The sequence below is a fragment of the Nilaparvata lugens genome, chromosome 1 (assembly GCF_014356525.2).
Source record: "Nilaparvata lugens isolate BPH chromosome 1, ASM1435652v1, whole genome shotgun sequence".
NCBI lineage: Eukaryota > Metazoa > Arthropoda > Insecta > Hemiptera > Delphacidae > Nilaparvata > Nilaparvata lugens.
Window position 1 is genome coordinate 72798581 of NC_052504.1, and position 21587 is coordinate 72820167.

The 21587-nt window shown below is 33.2% G+C and overlaps 1 protein-coding gene across 3 annotated transcripts in view; it reads right to left on the reverse strand.

Moving 5' to 3' along the window:
* Positions 1–20442, reverse strand: part of LOC111048384 (cGMP-dependent protein kinase, isozyme 2 forms cD4/T1/T3A/T3B) — a 205891-nt gene extending 185449 nt beyond the window's left edge. Inside the window, exons 1-3 of one of the 3 annotated variants that reach the window (XM_039442433.1) lie at positions 20308–20442; positions 17927–18626; positions 915–1230 (exon numbers count right to left, since the gene is read on the reverse strand). In XM_039442433.1, the coding sequence (XP_039298367.1) occupies positions 915–1228 (314 nt within the window). In that variant the 5' untranslated portion in view covers positions 1229–1230; positions 17927–18626; positions 20308–20442. Of the gene's footprint in view, positions 1–914; positions 1231–10202; positions 11051–17926; positions 18627–20109 lie in introns of those variants that run through there. The other 2 variants (XM_039442430.1, XM_039442426.1) reach the window with 2 other exon arrangements.
* Between the last annotated feature and the right edge of the window lie 1145 nt (positions 20443–21587).

The following is a 21587-nucleotide window of genomic DNA, read 5'->3' on the forward strand; positions in this document are numbered from 1 at the left end:
CATTGAACAATGATGTTATGATTGTTGATCAATATAAATTTATATGAAAAAAATGACAATTTGAAATTATAAAGAAAATTAACACAATGCTGCAAAAGCAAATCACTTAGCTACCTACTATGTGAAACATCAACGCTAAATAAAATAGAAATCATAAGAGCATTCACAAATGAGATGTAAATAAGAAAATAATGTGAGTTGTCTATTGTAGTCTTACTAGGCTATTGTACTCCTGTCCTTTGAAATATCTTCACTGATTGTTAATCAATGAATTATTGTACACTATTGGACTCCCGTTCTATGAAATATTTTTACTGATTGTTCCTTAGCATGAAATTATAAGAAAAAATGAAGATTTAAAATCATTAAGAAAATTGACAAAATGCTACAGACGCAAATCACTCAGCCACATACTATGTGACAATTGAAATTTGAATAACATAATATTCTGAAAAATATTCACAATAGTCAAAGCTATAGTACTAGAAATAAATTGTGATCTAATCATAGTATTGTATAAAGTCATAGAATAGTCATTAATCTCCATAGTATTGCATTGTATCGAATCAAAGAATAGAGACTATTGAGTCAAAGCAGAGAAAACTGATACAGATTGCTTATAACTTTGATGTAGTTTTAATACTGTGCTACTTTGTAAATATTAAAAAAACTTACTTTTTCAGAGGCTGATGAAGCTCCTCCTCAGGAGTGAAATGCATTCCTAAATTTGCCAAAAAAGAAAGTGTTTTTAAATAGTTACAAAGTAACACAGTGTGAAAACTACAACAAAGTTATTATAATAGTGTTCATCATAAACAACATAACAGATTGTTTCTTTATTTCTTCAAAAACAAAGTTAGGATACGACTGTTCATCCTATCTTCATAGTATAGTGATTATTGAGAGATAAATACCTGTCATTCTTGGGGTAGGTGGGGAATTTGTGCTGACTCAGTTCCTGTATGGTGGATAGGGTCTGCGGTTCGGCGGATATTCCCTGTGCGCGCTGCTTGCGAGGTCGCCCAGCCGCGCCCTCGCCAACATGGCCGCCATTCAGGTGATTGTTGTTGTGCTGATGGTAGGGAAACACGGACTGGAACATGTCGAGGTGCGAGCGCAGACTCACGATCTGCTCCTCCTTAGCGCGTAGCTGCGCCTCCAGTTCGGCGATGCGGGCGTCGCGTTCGCGCAGCGCCGTCTGCACTTCGCCCGAGCTCATCGTCGCCATTTCTAAACACAAACAACAATATTTGTTGTTGTAAAAATCGATAATAATTCATTCCAGATAATGCAAATCATTAATTTTTGAGGGAAAAAGTGCAACTCTCCATCCCGAGCTCATCATCCATCTTCATATCTAAACACAAACATTAATATTGTTGTAGAATTCAACAATTCATGTTAGTAAATTGCAATATATTAATTTGTCCTTCTAGGGACAAAAGTGCAACTCTGCCTCCTAAGCTGCAGACGCAAATCATAATATAGCCACATACTATAATATAACACATCAAATCAAAATAAGTCACCATTTCTAAACAGAAAAATTGTAGTAGAGGTTGTCAATCATTCATGTTAGAGGGATGCAAACTATTTATTTGTGCTTCTAGAGAAAAAAGTGAAACTCTCTCTCTCTAACACACTGAGGGAAAAGTTTACCACATGAGGGAGAAGAAGTAGCCTACTTTGGGCTCATGATGCACACCACATTCTTCCTAAGCCTACATCTATAACCATATATTACTGAATAACCATATATTATTATTTTCATATTGTTCGATAGCTTCATAAAGCTAGCTCATAACCTTTAACCATATTTCTAAACTCAATAACCATGGAAGAAAGAATCAGTGGAAGAGCCATCAAAGAGTTTTGACATCTAGACAAGTGAGACAAAAAGCAGAAATGAACGAAATATCCTAGAGTTTCTCTATGCAAAAAGTAAGCGATAGGCTATGCCTAAGATCCTAGAGTAGGCAAGAGATTGTCTTGATCCTCATGATTACCAATACCAGTCAACAAGTTCTCAATCAACTGAATTCGAATTAATCAAAATGTACCTAGCAAGCAAGGACAAAATAGCATTATCACTGCTAATTTGATAAATGACAGTTGAAACTAAAATGAACAAACAAATCTGTAATTAGACTCTAATCCCCAACCTAGTATTCCAAAATTTCAATGCAACTGCTATCCTAGAGGAATACGTTAATGAAGATGACAACAATATTATCTGAATGGGATTACGTTTCCTCCCTGAAGTTTATTATTATTAGATAGAAAGTTCTAGAGCATTAAGTATGACTTTACATACGTATCAGGTTGAGGAGAAATATTTTTTGCAATAGTTAGTACTATTTGAAGTCATATTTCAATCCCTGCAACAGGGGCTTCACTGTAATTTTTCTTCCTAGGGAAAATTTATTCTAGTAATTGAGTATTTTATCAAAGTGGATCCCCCACTAGGAACTGAAAGTATATTAAGCTAACATGACAAATAACCCCGCTTTGGAACCTGAAGAATATAGAAACTATATAGAGCAACTATGTGAACAACCATGAATAGGAAACAATGCAACATGGAATGAAGTGTGCAATATGAGGAGAACTATGAATCAAAAGTTGGAAAGTGAGTTTAGATGTAGATGGAAAAAAGAAAATACTTGGGAGAGCAAAGAAAACTTAATTAGAACGGAAAATTGCTAGAACAATGGAGCAAGAAAAAAATCAATAAGGAGAAATATTAAGGATGGAATAGAGGAAATTGAAAATCAATTGAATGAAGAAGACATTGAATTGAGAAAATATTTGAAAGGGGTGGGTTTAATAAATAGAAATCTTTAGATTATTAACGTTACGTTATGAATTGAAACATGAATTATGTTTAATTGCAGCCTTTTTTATCAATTCACTTATGTAAATGTTCTGAGAGGTACACCTGTCACATCTGAGAATGCTTCAGATGCATGGAGCCATTCGAGTTAATTGTGCCATCTCGAGTTTTACCCAAACCATCAAGTCTACGAATTTTGTTAATGTAGACTTTTGTATATACACGTCAAACGCTTCCGACGAGGGTGAACAACATCTCATTCGGTTATCAGTAGTCTTCAGATGAAAATAGCAGCTATTCAACAAATTAGATTTTCATTCATAATTTATTTATTTCGGAACAGATATAAAATTCTTAATATTTAGATTGCGACATCACATATATGACTATGACCAAGATGTGCAGAAAAAGGTACCAAAATTCAACCTGGTATGTGGAGCAATTACTCGATCACTTTAAGGTAGAGCCATAAAGAACAACTTCCTCAAATTTTACAGTCATACCTACTTACGGACTTATGGAAGTGAAGCATTGTAGAAAGTTTACAAATCAAAAGAATTTAATTGTAGAAAGTTTAACAGTTATTTAACATCTTCCATTCTTCTCTGCCTAACCGTAATTGTTTTTATTCACACTTATACATGCAATAAAAACCATAATTCATGAGCCTTCTAATAATACTCATCATAATTCATCAGCTCATACAAATAAAACTTTCATCAAAGGATCTAAGCTATTTCACAGACCAGTGTCCTTCTACCTAAAATAGGAGCGACAGTATTGAAATTTTCTGAGCACGTGCTTCCAGTTGGATTGACCCATTTCGGACTCAAGGAATAGCAGGTGACCGCACACTATAGCCAACATTACGTCGCCAAAACTTGGGCCACATATTTATGTTACAAACGGCTTCAGTTTATCCAGTCCCATTCAAAAGTAGACATAGCAAGAAGGTCATTCAGCTTTGAAAAATTGGCTGTGATTAATAGTTCACTTCCAAATATATTAGTTTAATAATAGCTTGTCTAGTTCTACTTTGGAAGTTCACTTCCAAATATATTAGTTTAATATTAGCTTGTCTAACTGAGCCTTGATGGAATAGGTTTTCTTATTTAGGATTTACGATGGATGCTGATAAATTCTAACCCTTTCTATGAAAAAGGTTAACCACTGAAATTAGGTACAATCTAATCTTCATAGCATGATAATAATTCTAGTGAAAGTAGTTTTTTAAATATACCCGTACAATATACATTATAGACTACTTTAAGTTATCACGAAATGGTAAATATTTAATCCCCATCTGGGAATTATACAATGGTGGAAAAAAGAGAACAGTTTCTGATTATCTGGTTTCATGTATAAATTCTACAATGCATCCACACTGCTATCCATAAACATAAATTCACAAATTATCATCAGATCCAGAAACAAGTTCAGAAGATCTATCACAAAAAATCATTCAACAACTATAATTTTATCTATAAATTCGCAAATTCACAAATACAAGACTTGCTACTTTGATAGTCTCTGCATTTCAAGAACCTAGGCGCCACCCACTTTTGAAGAACAAAAACAAAAAATATGAAATAAGTAGCCTACTTGAAATTCTGAAAGAGAATACTGTGGACAATGTGAAGGATGGAAGAAGAGAATCTGAGACCAAACGGAAGGGTTTGTCAAAGAGGAAAGAGGAAAAAGGACAACTGACAGAAAGAAAATACAGTAATAGCAATGAATACCGTACAGTGAACAAACTCATGAAATATTCAAGGCGTAAGCACGCATACACATACACTCACTCAGGTGAAGCCGAAGCAGCCAAATAGCTAGGTATGTCTTCCTACGGAGTGTCTATAAATAAAGTTGAGGAAGGGCTTTTCTTCTTATTTATTCACCAACACACCCCAGACATTGCTCTCTTCCTCTCACAAGGAGCACAGAAAGGAATTCCACTCATTTTATTATCGAAAAACAGGTTCCTTCAATTTTATCATTACATCTAGCAGATAGGATAAATAGGAAATAATAAAGTACTTTACCTATTACAGTATAATGAAGTAGATATTAATCATTTTTGTAAAAATCATTGAAAAGTTGACCACATCATTTTTTACAAACAACTTGATAATCTGGAATCACAGATAACAAATTATAGAGGATTAATAATCTTCTTCTTGTACTGAAAATATCCAGTTCAGTTCGTGGAAATTGAGATTTTTCTCTGGAAATCAATAAGTAGGAATATCTTTGGATTTGAAATTTGGCAGATATATCAATCAATCAACCAAGATTCAATATCAATATTCACAGCAACCATTATAAAATCATTGATAGTACACCTAAGTGAAGTAGTGAAACAACAAATTACTTTAATGTCACATTATCAGCCCAGGAGAGGAGAATTTTTGGTCGACTTTGATTTTACTCAACAAATTAATTGCCTAATTAATATATGGATTGATATCATAAATATTAATTAATGAATGTATTACAATACAGAAAAAGTATAAAATATACAGTTAAATATGTTCAAATACAGGAAGACAATTTGATAAGACGAGTCAGCCGGACATTGTAGAGAGGGAACCAGGAGTTATCTTTGCAAAGGATATAAACAAGAACATTGCAAAGTAAATACAGTTATCGGAGGTCATCATGTAGATGATTATAATGATTGAAAATAAAATACTCCGAGGGCCTTTTTATTTTCGGACTCAAAAGGATTCCCAAACTCAAGAGTTCTCGAGGGGAAGCAAAGATCTATAAATAGTTGTAGGGTGGATAAACAGGAGAGTTTGTAAATAAAGTCACGTGACAACCTGTGGAGGTGAGTTTTTTTTAGAAAAAGCAAACCCTTGTCAGGATGCGGATGAAGGTCGAAGGGCTTTTAAAAGGGCGAAGGAACCCATCGCCTATTCAGTCCACAAAACCTGACGTCAGGTGAGATGAAGAGCCTAGATTCCTCTACAAAACATTGTTATTCATTTGGCTATTACTGATTATGATGATCATTGCATTAAACTAAATCAGATTTATTTTAAATCTATTCTAACGTCTTAAACCGATGAGTCAAATCATTTGAGCATAATAACTAACAAACTAACTAATTTTTTAAAATTATTTATACAGTTTCAGAAAAATAATATGATCACCCAACACATAGTATTATAGTGGGGTATCATAATTAGTACTAAGTTTATTATTATCAACTTCTATGTATTTTATAATTATTATGTATACATTTTGTAAATAAACTCCTCTGTTTGCAATTCATTGGCAATCGGAGAAATTATTGATAATAATTATTTATATTGCAGATTAATGAATAATCAGTGAATTCTTCCTCACATACAGTCAGAAAGTTATTCTATTCAATAATTGTATTTTAAATATTATGGAAATTCTACTGTTTTCAAACTAATTCAAGATGAAAAATATTTGAATACTGGTCTCAGTACAGTACTGCAAACTGTCATTGGACAGGTCCTAGCACTGTAGTTAGTGATCTGTGGACAGTCTGTTCACGTAGTTCAGTATTGATTTTTATCATTTCTAATTCATGGGATCGGCTGCTCTTCTGATATTCCGTCAAGTCATTGACCAAACAATCAAATATGACTGGAAGTTTATTACAAGGATTTCAGAATGAATCAAATTCAAATATCATGAGTATTGAAGTGCATCCTCAGATTTTACAATATATATAGTACAGAATTTGTTTCGAATCAATACTTATTTGAAAGTAATTCTTTTCACAATATTCAGTCTGAGATTGCGAATAGGTTCATTTGGAACATTTAGTTTATTAGTTCGAATAATTTACATGAGAAAAATTACAAGTTTCAATGGGTTTTACTGCATAATTTGAAAGGATCAAAATAATAACGATGCACATCGGCACACATCACAGATATAATAGTTTACAATCACTATCAGCAGATAATATAGTCGAATATTGAAAATAGTTTATAAAAATTGTTTTCAAGCTTGAAAACACAGTTTTAATCTTTGGACAGAACCGATGCATTACAGTGGAACTGTGAAATGTTTGTGTAACTACTACGATTGAGAAATTTCATATTAAACTAAACCCTTGAGATAAAATATTATTTGGGTTTCATGTTTTTTATAACATTCTATATTAACGATGTATTTATATTGTATCTTAAGACAAAAGCTTAGCTACCAGCTTTCAGGTTATTAGGAAACGTTGAAACTGGTTTCAAATGATAATTCTTCACAAATTCCACAACGGATCAACCAGAAGCGAACTCAACTGAACACGCTCAACAACTCATTAGGACATCTTTATCATCATCACTTCATACTGAGACGTCTAACAAATAAAATTTTAATTAAAAAAATTAAATCAACAATATTGTTACAATATTCTCATCACATATCTGTCGGCGAATGCACTTTTCTAAAGAAGCACGAGAGGAATTTATAATTGATAAGCAGGTATGCCAATAATAAATAATGAAGAAAAAACTTGTTCTAAGCATAGCTTATTATCTTTCAAAAGCTAACGCAATACAGATAAATTTTATTCAGTTGTTGAGAGGACGGTTGTTGTAATTGAGAATTAGTTGTCGAATCTAACCCATAGACGAGAATATTGGAATGTTGCAATTAATTAATTTTTTCTTGTATTTGAGAAAGTTTTTCTTGGACAATACAATATTCGTTTTATCGTACTATGATTCTGTTTTTTTTATTCCTATGATATTGCCTCTAGCAATGTGATATGGTCTTACAGAATGTTCATGCTGTGCTTCATTCTATACAGTACACTCTGAGTCTACTAACTGATCATGCCAACATTAGAAATTTATTTGAAGGTTAGAGACAAGAAGTAGTCATATCAGTCATTTGAAGTAGCATCTAGTTTCTAGTCGCTTCCCTTCAAAAACAGGAAATATAATAGTGAATTTTTCGAAAAATTCCAATGTTAGAAGAGCACGTAGGAAAGTGTAAAGAGCAAAAATGACAGTGGAGGTAGCATACCTCCTTACCTTTTTACGGCTTTCTGTACTATGTAATTCTATGAATTCACAATTCACTTACGAATGTTAATAATAAATTAACTGAGAAAATTGAAATTGTCAAGTTTAGTTAAAATCGTAGGATATTCTTGTTTTCCTCTTTTAATAACCTCTAAGTAAATCATACCATTTAGTAACTATTTTTAAATATTGAGCGCTCAATTATAATGATTAACACGTTGTTTCCCATTTTAACTAATTCATTCATTATTTCTAAAAATATGACAAGCAGAGAGATAAAGATTAAAAAAATTGGAACAGAAGTTAAATTGTTGGTCTGAATGTGTTTTTTCTATCATACTTCATTCCTCGACATAATGATTTATTCTACTAGTTATATTGGTGATGATAAAAAATAAGGGAAGTAGGTGGTGGAGAGGGAGGGGAGTTTAATATTGTTAATTAGGTTAGAGTTTATTGTGGTCATACATTCATTGAGAAAGTCCACTTTTTCTGAAGCAACGGGTCAATGCTTGCTCCATTTGATTAGATAACACACATCCCACACATGCGGCTGCGGCACTGACACTCTCTTGCTCCCAGTTTGGAATCTCAATTGCAGAGAGCGCAAATGTTGCCAGTTTATTTATAGAGCCAGTTTAAAACTACAGCCAGTAATTAGCACTATTCATCCTCCGCTCTTTCAACACAACACGTTAGTACGAATTTCACTTATTTACTGGAAGTGAAGAAAGTGACAAAATTGCCCTGATAACAATCACATTCACTAATCCGACCAGTTTTTCTTCAATGATTGTTTTTCAGAAAATGATGGAAACAGGATGTTTATAAATATAGGTCCTAATCATACAGTAGGAGTATTCAATTCAAAATAATCTATTACATTCTATGCTCTCTGGTCCTGATATAAAGATTACCAACATTATGGTATATATAGTAGAAACAATTTCTTCTCTTATCAATTTTTTCCAATCATCACTCCATCTCTCCATGACTAGTTTAACACGATGAAACTCATTGGGTATTTCATTACAATAATTTACACACATTAAGAATGAAAACTCACCAGTGCAGATTGTTTCTGGAAACAGTAATTCAGTAATATTGGAAAATTTATTTCTGAGAAAAAACATGAACCGTATTGAATATTACACACAATGCAATTATAAATTTTGCATCACTTGTGGAAATTTATCATTGCATGAAAAATGACAAGAATAATAGTATTGAATAATACTCTCATCATTATGACTAATAAAATTCTGATCAATGACCGATTACTAAACCTCCTTGGTTCGTTTAACAAAGGGGAATCAAACTTGACTAAAAATTAGAGGTGGAAGTGTAAAGAAAGTGGAATCAGTAGGGTACATTATTCAATGCAGTAAGTCTACCTATATCACAATCCTTCAATAAATCACGAATCCATTAAATTGAAGCATTTAATAGTATTTTATATACAATAGTCGAATGACTAATAGGTTTATGCAAATTTGCAAACATTTTCACTTATACATTTAATAGGGCTATAGTATTTTATTATCAATATGATTTTTTCAACTACCGGTATACTAATAGAATGATAAAAATAAATGTTATCAAGCCTACCAAAAAAGCAATTTTTCAACTATTGTCACTAGAATTCAAATAATAACATAAACAGAGCTATTCAACAAAAAGCTAGCCACGAGAATTCGTAAAACAAATGCCTGGCCAGTTATAAACAAAAAACCAGAATTTATTGAATTAGTATCTTGGAATAGAACTTACAGGATATGGAAATTAATGGGAAATTGCATTTATTCAAATGCTAATTAATGAATGATAATTATTAAACGAAGTAATCGTTTTGACTGAGGTGGTTTACAGCATTTTATTTGGATTTTCGTTCAATCATTATTATTTATTAACTTACAGGAGCTCTGACAATAGCTATCGGCCTGTATTGATGAATGGATATAAGAAAAGTGAGGAAACTTGAGTCATGTACTATAAAAAGTATGAAAATAATAAAAAGTTAAGTAACTGGGTGCTATAAACACGATGAAAAAAATACATAGTATACAGAAATAACTTTAATCACAACTATCCCATAAAGAAAGCTGTAGTAACGTGGAGAATCAGCAGCACTGTCGTCTTATCTCTTCCACTGACTTTATAATGATAATCTCACCATAATAATGTATTCAAATATAGACATAAATGATAAATCTTTCATTTTTTCAAACATTAATGAATCACCTTCATTCTACTCGTGAAAGGAAAATTTGGCGTTTAATGTTTGAAAAAGTTGAAGAGTCACTTATAAGGAAATTGTGAGAGGATTTAATTTTCAACACAAATATGTGATACCAACTAACCTTCGGAAGTGATAACCGAGATATCCTTGACAATCACTGCCTCCTGGTTATTTTCGTCGTCGCCGTCCTCTGCAAGACGGTTCGACGCGAAGCATAGAGAGTCAAAGCAGACGCGCATAGACTTCGGGGTGAGGTTCTTTCACACCAAAATAATAATCACTGACTATAGTAAAACAACTACGGTAGCTTATCTAAATTCTAAAATTATTCAATTACAGCACAGAAGAAAATGATAACGACTTCACCGCAAAAACAAGACATAACATCTTCACTACGACACGACTAAAACTCAAGTATTTATTTATAAATACAAGTTTCAAAAAGCACTTGAGCTAATGTGAAGCACCTATGCAATCTTCACTGATGATACAATAATATTATGAATGAATGATATCAACAATAATTCTATTTGAGCCAGCACTGTTTTTGAAAATTTGCTATAAAATGCAATTTGAAAACTATTATTACAATTTTTTGTGGATATCTATCAAACGTTGAGCATGTTACTAGCAAATCACATATTATTTGCCTAGAACTATCCTGAACTGTTGAGCTGTAGGCTATCTATTACAATGAGTACCTAATCAATTACTTGGAAGACCGCAAAAACTCGAAGATACAGGTACTTGGAAGGTACATTGAAGGCACAAAACGTCGGTTCAAGTTTCAAATATCACTGAACACTTGCATGCATGCACTGACACCGAACTGAAGTGAAGAAGAATTTGAGGAGAACACGCTGAAATTCTACAAGGCTAGGCTACTTTACTACACTACAACTCGAACCGACATAAACACACGAGGGCATCAAAAACTAACCACTACAACTCAACGAACACTCGAACAGCCTGTTGATTACATTCCGAAATCGTTTCTGCGCATGCCCAACACTGCTGCCAACCGGATAACTTCACAGATTCCCTTCGCAATCGAAATATCCCTACGCGGAATTCTCACTAGTGAATCGCGCGAAACTTCAACTTCCCCACCGCAGAACAACAAAACTGTTCAACACAGATAATAAACATGTTCAGCCGAGTGGTCGTATACAATACGCGGCTAAAAATAAAATTGTAACAATGCTATTTCTTTCGCATTGTGTTGAGCCGTTGCCGTGTGAGAATAATAATGAAAATAGACGCCAGGCATGCTGACTGTGCATGAAATTTGTTGACGGTGAACTTATTGAACGTTGTAATTTTATTACACAATAATTATTGGAGTAGCACTGTTGGAAAAATTGTGATATTTCATTTGAAAATTGATTTTCATTTTTCAAACGTGTTGAGGAATATTATTTACAACCTACTTCTGATAACTTTTGATCTTGTGGTCTATCTCTGAGCTAAAAAATGTGTACAGTAATACATCTTTCGTCAAGAAAATGCATTTTTCAATTATTTAATATAAATCTTCATAATTAAGATTTTTTATTGTGTAATTTAATTATGTTTCTTCGTTATTGAATAACTAGCTGGTAACATTGCGGAGCTAGAGAAGGATAGCACTATCTGCTTTGACAAATGATAAACAAGGATAACAACACCAATGTTAAACAAATACTACCATTATAACTATAAGGTGAACCTCACTGAAGAGCGTATATTCTAGGTGGATTTCATTGAGTGGAAACTCTTGCAATACATATGAAATATAAATACTGTAAAAAATATACAACTCGAAATGAGACTACTTTTATGAAAGGAGTTTAAATAATCATGGAGCTCCAAATAAAATATTAATGTGAATCTCAAAATTGCTATAATTCTTCTGAAGTGCATAAGGTTATAAAGATTATGAGAAAATTCAATCTATAACGACTTGGTATAGTGAGGTCCACTTGGTTTAATGGCAGTGTTTGATTAGCAATTATATTGCTATCCTTGTCTTTCATTCAACAAAGCGGAAAGCTCTATCTCTTTCTCACTTTGTTCTGTTGCCAGAACGTCTTTTAACAATGTAGAACTAATAATTAATTAACCAAATATTTCACCTTAATTATTATGTAAATTCATTATGAAATTATTAAAAAATATAATTTATTGCTTGATAAAATACAATTTATTATTTTAAACGAGAATGAACAGTACCAGAACATCTGCTACAGTCTATAGAAGGCATTGACAAAACAGAGGTTCGGCAACGTTTTTCTCCTATCTTTCTCCACTGCCATAATAACGTGCACCTCACTATAGTGCAGGATACTTCCCAGAATATCATGAATAATACAATACGGTGCAGTAGTAATAATCATGAACCCAATAAATTATTCTGTTATTAAGTGATATTTTGATATTCTATATTTTGTTGGAAACCTGGTTTCTAACATTCTTTTAACATTATTGGGAAATTGTTTCTATCTAGCCAAATTCAATAAAGTGAGTGATCAAAGGTTTTTAACAACAGCATTATTTAAGTCATTTGGCGTGTTTAAATCCCATTCTCAATGGGAATGGGAATTAGAATTAGATCACTCAGAAGGATTCTTACTATATAACATCCAACCCAATTACAGATTACTCACAGCGAATTCTCAAACACTTCACAAGTAATTGATATGTCTATCAATCCATTTCCTTTATAAATCCATTTGAATAAGTAGCTTTTCAGTTACTCAAATAATTCAATTTTAACGATAAAAATCATGTCAGAATATAGTGTATTGATCTATTTCTATTGCTCTATTTTTGTGGCTATGTTGGTTGCTACTGAATAGCTTCTTTTGGTTGCAGCTCCATTCTCACATACGTGAAATCTTCAAGTTGTCCAATTTCAACTGAGAGATCAGATAGTGGTTTTCTCAAAATCGTCATCTTTCGCGGTTAATTTCAAATATACTGACTTTCTTATTAAGAGTTTTCAGATCTGGATTTACGCAAAAATAATTTTTCATAACTTGAGGAAGGGAAGGAATCCTCCCAATGGGAGCTGAAAACCTTATAAACTTTCGTTGTGGGCACACAAAACATGCATAAGGGTAAACGCTTAGTGAGGAGGTGGATTTCAATGAAGCACAAATACCAGTTATTACTCAGTAAACCCTTCAATAACATCTGAGTCAGGTGTTAGGCTTACAAAATATTGAATTTTCATTAAAAGTACACTTCAATCAATCGAACAAAATTTCAATGATCCCGTTTCCCTGCACCATTCTTCATAAGTTTGGAGTTGCGAGCTCCATTGCCTCTTGATACAAAATCATCATTCATCTTAATCATCATGAACTCATACTCATACTCTCATACTCATACTCATCATACTCTTGCTCTAAACTCATACTCTTGAGTAATTCCATCATTTCCGTGTACAAAAGCCTCTTCTAAACATGCACATAATTTTTAATAGACAAACATTTGATTGCCGATCATAACTATAGAGAGAGATGGAAGATTATTTGCTGCTGACAGCAGCCAGCATATTATACTCCATTCTATTATTAGATCTGACCTTTATGCTTTTCATTCCATAAATGGACAACGTTATGACAGCTGAGATAATTTTCTAATAAATTCCATCAACAATTATTCTGACAATTCCCAATAGAGGCGCCTAAGATTATTCACATGACGCAATAAGCTGAATTTAAATTCAGTTTCATTGAATAAATTGATAAAAATCACACTCACAAGAACAATGCGCTACGGTTTCAGTTTTGTTGAATTTTTCATACATCCAAAATAGATCGAAGAAGCTGTGATCAGACACAGCTTTTTCTTCTATTCATTCTGGTGAATATAGTAAATCTTCAGGTTCAATCTTTCATAAGGTTTTATTCTTTGTGACCCGATTTCACAGTTATTTGAAAGAGTCATTAGTCTGTTGTACAAATACAGTTGTACTATTAGTCATTAAAATTTATTCAATCAGAATATTACGCATATGAATTTATATGGATGTTGATAATATTATATTAAATATGTTTCAGCAGTAAGTAATATCACACCATAATATTGCTGTACTAATAACTATTCCACAATTAAATTAAAGTTTTGTCTGTCGTTGAAAAAAAAGAGGAGATTTTAATAATATTTCTCCAGGAAATAGAGTTGATAAGCTTCCAATTGATATAATGCATGTCTAAAATCCAGTCTACCTTACAATTTAAACAGCCCCAATGGGTGCCCTATTCAACGAAACTCAATGACTCATACACGATAGAGCATGGAAGTGTATTGAAATCATTAGTGAATCAAACGCAATCCTACCAATAATATTTTCTGGCAATACATATCTATTGAGAGTTGAAATAAAAAATATAAATCGAAGTACCCTTTTTCAAAATTGTTTACTTAGGACATGTTGAATTGTGAGTGAATCTGCAAGTGAATGTAGTAGCACTAATAAAAATGTTTTCACAAGAGATTCCTACTTGCAAACAAATGTTTTATAATAAAGCAAGTAGTATTTTTGTTTTGACCAATTATAGTGATTCATAATTTTGTATGATTGTAACAAAATTCATTTTGTTTTGTTAAATCCTAGTTGGATAAGATTATTATCTACAAAATTTTATATTAATGTAAAGTGTCATTTATGATGATCTCAAAATAAAAGGGATTTGATTTGATTTGTTTCGGCCAAGATGCCATTATCAAGTAATTGAAAAAAAATTATTATTTCTGACTATTGAGAGTTTTTTGATAAATATAAATCTAAGTTCCCTTTTTTAAAATTGTTTACTTTCGACATGTTGAATGGACTTTTTTAAACATTTACTTACACATATTTTATTGTGTAGGTGAGATAGATAGGTGAGAGAGGTGAGAAGTCTGTTCTGGAAACGCTTCCAAGATCGATAATTTGGGCATCAGTTGGCTCATGCTGCTTTCTTATCGCTCTGCAGGCATTAGACATTTACGCCTGCTACTTCTGTTCAATAGATAACCGCTTGAGAAACCGACTACACCAACTAATCCGCTAAATAGTTTTATTTATTGTGGGACTAAAATAAAAATAAATAAATAAATCGCTCTCCCGTGGTTTAAAACTCTCCGGTGGTTTGAAACTCACTATCCCGATCATATTTATATGATTTGTAATTGTATCAAAAAATAAATAAATAAAGCTGAAGATCCACTAAATCCATAGTCAACAACCTCATGACTCATCATCATCATCCTTCCCATCATTCAGCTACAAGCATGGAGCTTACGTGGACATCATTCTCAGAAGAAAAGGTTGTTTCCGCAAAAATGTATCTTCCTGATTGGTTCAATAAATTTACTGAGCCAGTTATTAATGAAAGATTCACAGGGTGACTTCTTCTTCTCAAGGTGCCTGTCCGTTTCGAACGTTGGTGATCATATTGGCTATGATGACTTTGTTAGTTGCGCTCCGGAACAATAGAATGGAGGTTTTTCCAAACCAGGCTCTCAGGTTGGCCAGCCAGGATATTCTTCTTCGACCTGGGGCTCTCCTGCCTTCTATTTTTCCCTGCAGTATGCTTTGCAATAGCTCATATCTGCCCTTATTGCGCATTATGTGGCCCAAGTATTGCAACTTCCTGAATTTTATTATGTTAACCAGTTCTGGGGCCATATTCATCCTCCTCAACACCTCCTGATTGGTAATCCTATCAGTCCATGGTATCCTCAGGATTCTCCTATACAGCCATAACTCAAATGCGTGGAGCTTTGCTACTGTGTTTTTCTTTAGAGTCCATGATTCAACACCATACAACAGTACTGAGTACACATAGCACTTCAGTAATCGAATCTTCGTATGCAAGGTGAGGTCATGGCTCTTGAAAACAGGGTGACTGAGGAACTCAAAGTGTATTAGCATATTACTTGAAACAGTAGATACGCCGAAATTTTAGGTAAATGGGATTCAGGGGCGTACTTCTGTGCTCCACCACAACCTGAGACCAGGTAGAGCGCTCTATCTCAAATGGATTTCCAGGTACCCATGATAACAATGCTCCATGTATTTCGAAGAACACCTAGTTTTTAGCGTAAATACCATCATAACTACCTTTATTGTCCTCGCATTGAGATTTCACACAATGGTGAAAAGAAGATTTCAAAGAGGAAGTAGCAGAAGTAGAAGAAAAAGGAGAAGAAAAAAGATAAAACTGTTGAATACAATATTTTATCTATGATCACTCTCAAGCAAAGTATAACAAACTGGAAGCCTAACCACTAACTTGAAAATTTGCATGCAGAACCTTAATAATTTACCGAGGATGGTTATAGCAGGCCTATTTTCATTGTTGTTTTTTTTCTATTGGTCAATACTATAGCCATCTAGTCTAAAGACTAATGACCTAATTATTCTATCCTAAAATACTACTTGAAACATTGAACAGTGAATTTCTCATTAGGAACTCTTACTGCTGTTGTTTAATTAATATGTACACTTATTGACTGCACTATAGAAGCTAGCTTCACACAATCACTGCTCTGCTCTTTCACTGGACACTACTTGAACAAGCACTACACCATTTCAAACGGTTTCCTCCTTTTGAGCCTCTGGACCAACCCTCCATTGTGTAGGAGCTGGATCGCCTCTCCGCATGCCTCTGGATCTCGGTGGACACCAGGTTGACGTGCAGGTCTCTATGAAGATCGCTGTTCCTGACATACCAAGGAGCATCCACAATGTTTCTTCGCACTTTGTTTTGAAAACTTTGTATGACATTGATGTTGTTGTCTTTGGTACACCCCCAAAGTTACCATACGTCCATACTGGCTTTAATATCTGTTTGTACAGAAGTACTTTGTTTCGGATCGAAAGGGTGGAGTTTCTTCCGATCAGCCAATACAGCTTCTTATAAAATTTTCAATGTTGTTGATCAATTCCAATTTCAATTGAAACAAATAAACTTTGTTGTAGTTTAGACACTGTGTTACTTGTAAATATTAAAAAAAAAACGTAGTATGAAAGCTGTATCAAATTGTTTTTCTATTGTAAATTATTATAGTTGTTTATACTATCAATATCAGCTTGGAACTATAAAAGAATTCAATTTATTTGTGTTTTAAACAGACCCTTGCGGAGCACGGGTTACCTGCTAGTTCCCGATAAATTCACAGGACGTATCAGCAACAACATTTATCAATATTATCAACAACGTGATGGACAATATTATCAATTGCATTCTTCCCATGCTTCAGTTGCCTAGTAACCAATAATAGAAAACAAACAGAAAATGTACCTACCAGGGCGGGATCTAGTTTCTTCCCCCAATATTGTTTGATTAATTAATAAATTTATCCATTTATAATTTTGTAATTGTAAACATATTTTTCAAAATCTCTATTCAAAGTTTGTGTCAAAAAGGTGTTCTTTAGTAGTTTTTCTAGTTAGAAGTAAACCCGAGATCTCCTTTTGCACTATGGACACTATGGAGTATGGATGTATTCTTTACTATCACCAGTTTTGACAACTCCCTTCTACACCAATGAAAACCCTGGATTCACAATCACAAGCCACATTATCTTCAGCCAATCACAATCTACTATCTGTGCGATTGCAACTCAAACTCAATAAAATTTTGAAATATATTGGGAAATGCAACACCGAATACCGGTACTAAATTGGAAATTTCCAAGCATGCATGAGTAATCTAACCTCATAAGCTACCGCCACATGATCACTCCTATCTTTCTATGCATATGAAATCATTTCTCAATACCATTCAATCACAAAAAATATTAAAATTGGAAACTAGCAAGAATTAAAATAGGAAACAAAAATCATGTAAAAAGTGCGTATTTACTCACCTAATAAACAGCGTCGACAGCTTCTAAGCTGATGCAGGCACTAAACTACCGTCTACCGTTTACTACCGCGGAATTAGGTCGAACACCAATATAATCTTGATACAAAGTCGAACGAGCAAAGATCGATAGACTGCTATCGATTTTTTTCCCGCGTCTCACAACCAAGGTAGACGATACTGGTGGCACAAGGCACATAATCCACAACAGAACAACTCTAAAGTCTTTTCTCGTTGGTTGGCTATATTTCGCTAGCTCATTTGAAATTCAACTTGTGTCGTCTGTCTAGCTGACAGAGCCAGTTTCTAAAAATAAACACTCACAGAAACGATGTTCAGTTCGGACGATTTCTAGCGTTTCAAAACATTGGAGAATTCAAAGCATTTGGTTAATTTACACGAAATTTAAATCACATAAGAACACAGTATTGCTGTATCACGTACCATCAATATTCACTGTAGCAGAGGAGTACAAACAGTTTTTCAGCTGTTATCAATGGGAGGGAGCGAAGCGCTCTGGGATAATGCTTTGTTTGAGAACTCTTTAGCTGAACAAACAACAAACACTGCTTGCTTTGAAACGTCACCCGATTTTCAAACTAGAGTAGAGCACGCCTTATCAATCATGACCGTGTAAACTTTTAACTAATAACTTTGACTTTTGATAAATCAAAAATAATGTTATTTCATTTCTTTGAAGTATTCTGTAAATAGTGATTTTAAAAATTTAAGTATTCTACAAGTTGTGAAGAAAGGTGGAAGGAAGTCTACTTCAAATTCGAGTGATTTCTGATTGGAAAATGGAAAATATTGAAATGAAATATCTGAAAAGTAACGAAATCAAGTATTGCACCAACGCTATTTCCAAGGGAGAAACAAGTGATCATGATAGAATAGATATTTCTGTATAAATTACTCAATACTTGAAATGAATTATAATTGACATCGTGCTCACGCGTGTACATTCACAGGGAAAAGAGTACCATATAATATGATTGTCATGTTCAATACTACAGAATATTCTGATTGTTAATGGGTTGAGTTTTAAGCTATTGTAGATTCTGATACATTTTGATCTTCTCTATATAGCAGAAATAAGCCTACTGCTATATTGGAATCACGAAAGTCCAAAATTCCGGGCTACTTACAAAATACAAATAATGTATATTAGAAAAAAATTCAAATTGGAAATTATCTGTTTACTCTCACAATTTATCGTAGAAAAAGTGCTGCAAAAATTTAATATTCATGTGAAATTGGAGATCATATGAATTGCCCCATTATAATTATTCCATTTCAAATCTAATGACGGTCATAATGTTATTGCAAAATTATAAATATCAAGTTTGGTAATGCTATACCAGTCTATCATTTTCCGAAGTTAATATATTGTATATTGTTCAGTAGTACAAAACTCAATTGAGTGTAGCTTTCTGGAGCAATAATTCATGCCTGCCAAATTCCCGACCTTTGACACCTCCGAATGAAAATAAGCTCCACGAACTAGCAGCTAACTTCCTGCACACGTGCTATGCGACCTTGTTCTAATTTTTCTGTTTTGAAAAGAAAACGTTTTCAACTGAACTCATATTATATCAGAGTGTACTCCGTGACTAATTAATCAAGCTACTAAATTTGCATTGATGACTCATGATCAAATTAGAAATGGATTTATAATTTGTCAAAGTTACAAAACATAGATAATGAGTAGTATTCGTATATTCCAGTAAACTTATGGTCTCAATCAAAACTCCACTTATGTGAATTACTCCTATGTGAATTGATTCATATGTAAAGGAATGTTCTATTTTTTGTTTCGGAGCATCTAAATTTGAAAATTTACTTTGTGAACATATTTAAGGACTGAACATTCTGTGAAGTGAAGAACTACAAGCTACAACCTATTTCGGACTATGTGTAACTCTGTCTAAATTTGGGAGAGGAATAGCACAAGGTTACCTTTTTTTTCTCTTCCCATCATTTTGATTATGAACTTATTGTATCAATGAATGAATAAATATAAAAAATAAATAGAATATAAATTTGAAGTAGCACATCCTATCCAAAATGAAATTTTCATGAAGTTAAAAAGACTTCTATTTATATCTTTAGCACAGCACCGGTATAATACTCATTCATAATCAATCACACAAAATCAAATAATCAATAAATGGTTGGATTATTTACAGAAGCTCGACTCTATTTTACTTTCTGATGTTGGAACTTTTCACAATTTCGAAATAATTTTCGAGAAACCTATCACTGGAAAAGGGATCCCCAAATATAAAAAATAGTGAATAGTAACCGATTGCACTTGAATCTGTCCTGTATTAAAATTAATTGTCATTTACAAACAAAATAAAACTTGCGAACTACAACACTTACACCTGCACACTATCACACGCGCATTCAACAAAACATTTAAAATAAATACTGTTGTAGGAGGAGGGTGGAGCTGAAAAGCCGAGAGGCAACTGAGAATTGAGATTGAGACTATGTGACACTGGCACAGCTTTGTGCTTTGACCGGACGTGTTCTAGTCGCCCTGATAATCTGTCTTGTTATCAAACGCCACCAGCTCAATGGTTGGTGGTTGCTCTGACTGGTAGCGGGAGAAAGACGGAGAGAGATTGACAAGAGAAAGAATGATTGGGCATGAGGTGGATGGTGGATCGCTCTGTTACTAGTGCGTCACAAGTTTTTTTTAGTAGCATTTCTTGATTGCTTCACTGTTCGCTATTCCCAGCACATCTTGATTTATTTAGGTGTCTAGTATTGCTAATGAGATGTTACATTGATGTGAGTTCTAGTTTTCATCTTTCAGTCTCAATAATTATTCGCTGTAAAATAATGTATTAACATTTTCCAAACATTTCAAATTCTATCAATATTGTTACATATAATAAATATTGAATGAAAAAGACTAAGAAATTGTCAAAAACCACTGATTTATTGATAATTAGAAAGACCGGTTTCGGTTATTACACCATTGTCAATCTCTCTTTTATCTCTTTCAAAGTCAGTCTTTCTAATTATCAATAAATCAGTGGTTTTTTGACAATTTCTTAGTCTTTTTCATTCAATATGAATAATTACCACAATATCAACTTCTCAACTACACAAAAAGAAAAAAAAAAACATATAATAAAGGTTACCGATAACTAAACGGAGACTGTGTCAATGAAATATTACTGGTGAAGGAGGGTTCAAAAACAATATTCTTTTGGAGGTTGGAGTCCCATAAAGTCACCAGTGTTTAAATGAAAATAATGAATAATGAAAGGGGAATGGGGGTTTGGTATTCGTTTACTAAATTTGGTATATTTGGATATGCAGTACTAAATTGGGGGCGTCATTGGCCTTGAGGGGGATGGGCACCCTTGATCAATTCAATTACAATTTAATAGATTTGAACGAGATTTTCCTGTAACTGACACCTATATGGAAAGAGATGTGAATACATTTTTATAAGATTTTGTTTTTAAAACGATATCATAATTCGAGCATTGTTGGAAATTATATATTTTAAAAAACTAGCCAATTATTGTTAAAAGAATTCAATTATAAGAAATGGATTACTGTATATAGAGAATATTATAGTATGTTGAAGAAATTCTAACGAGATTGATTAGATGATTTAAATACGCTACAGAATCAGTAACACC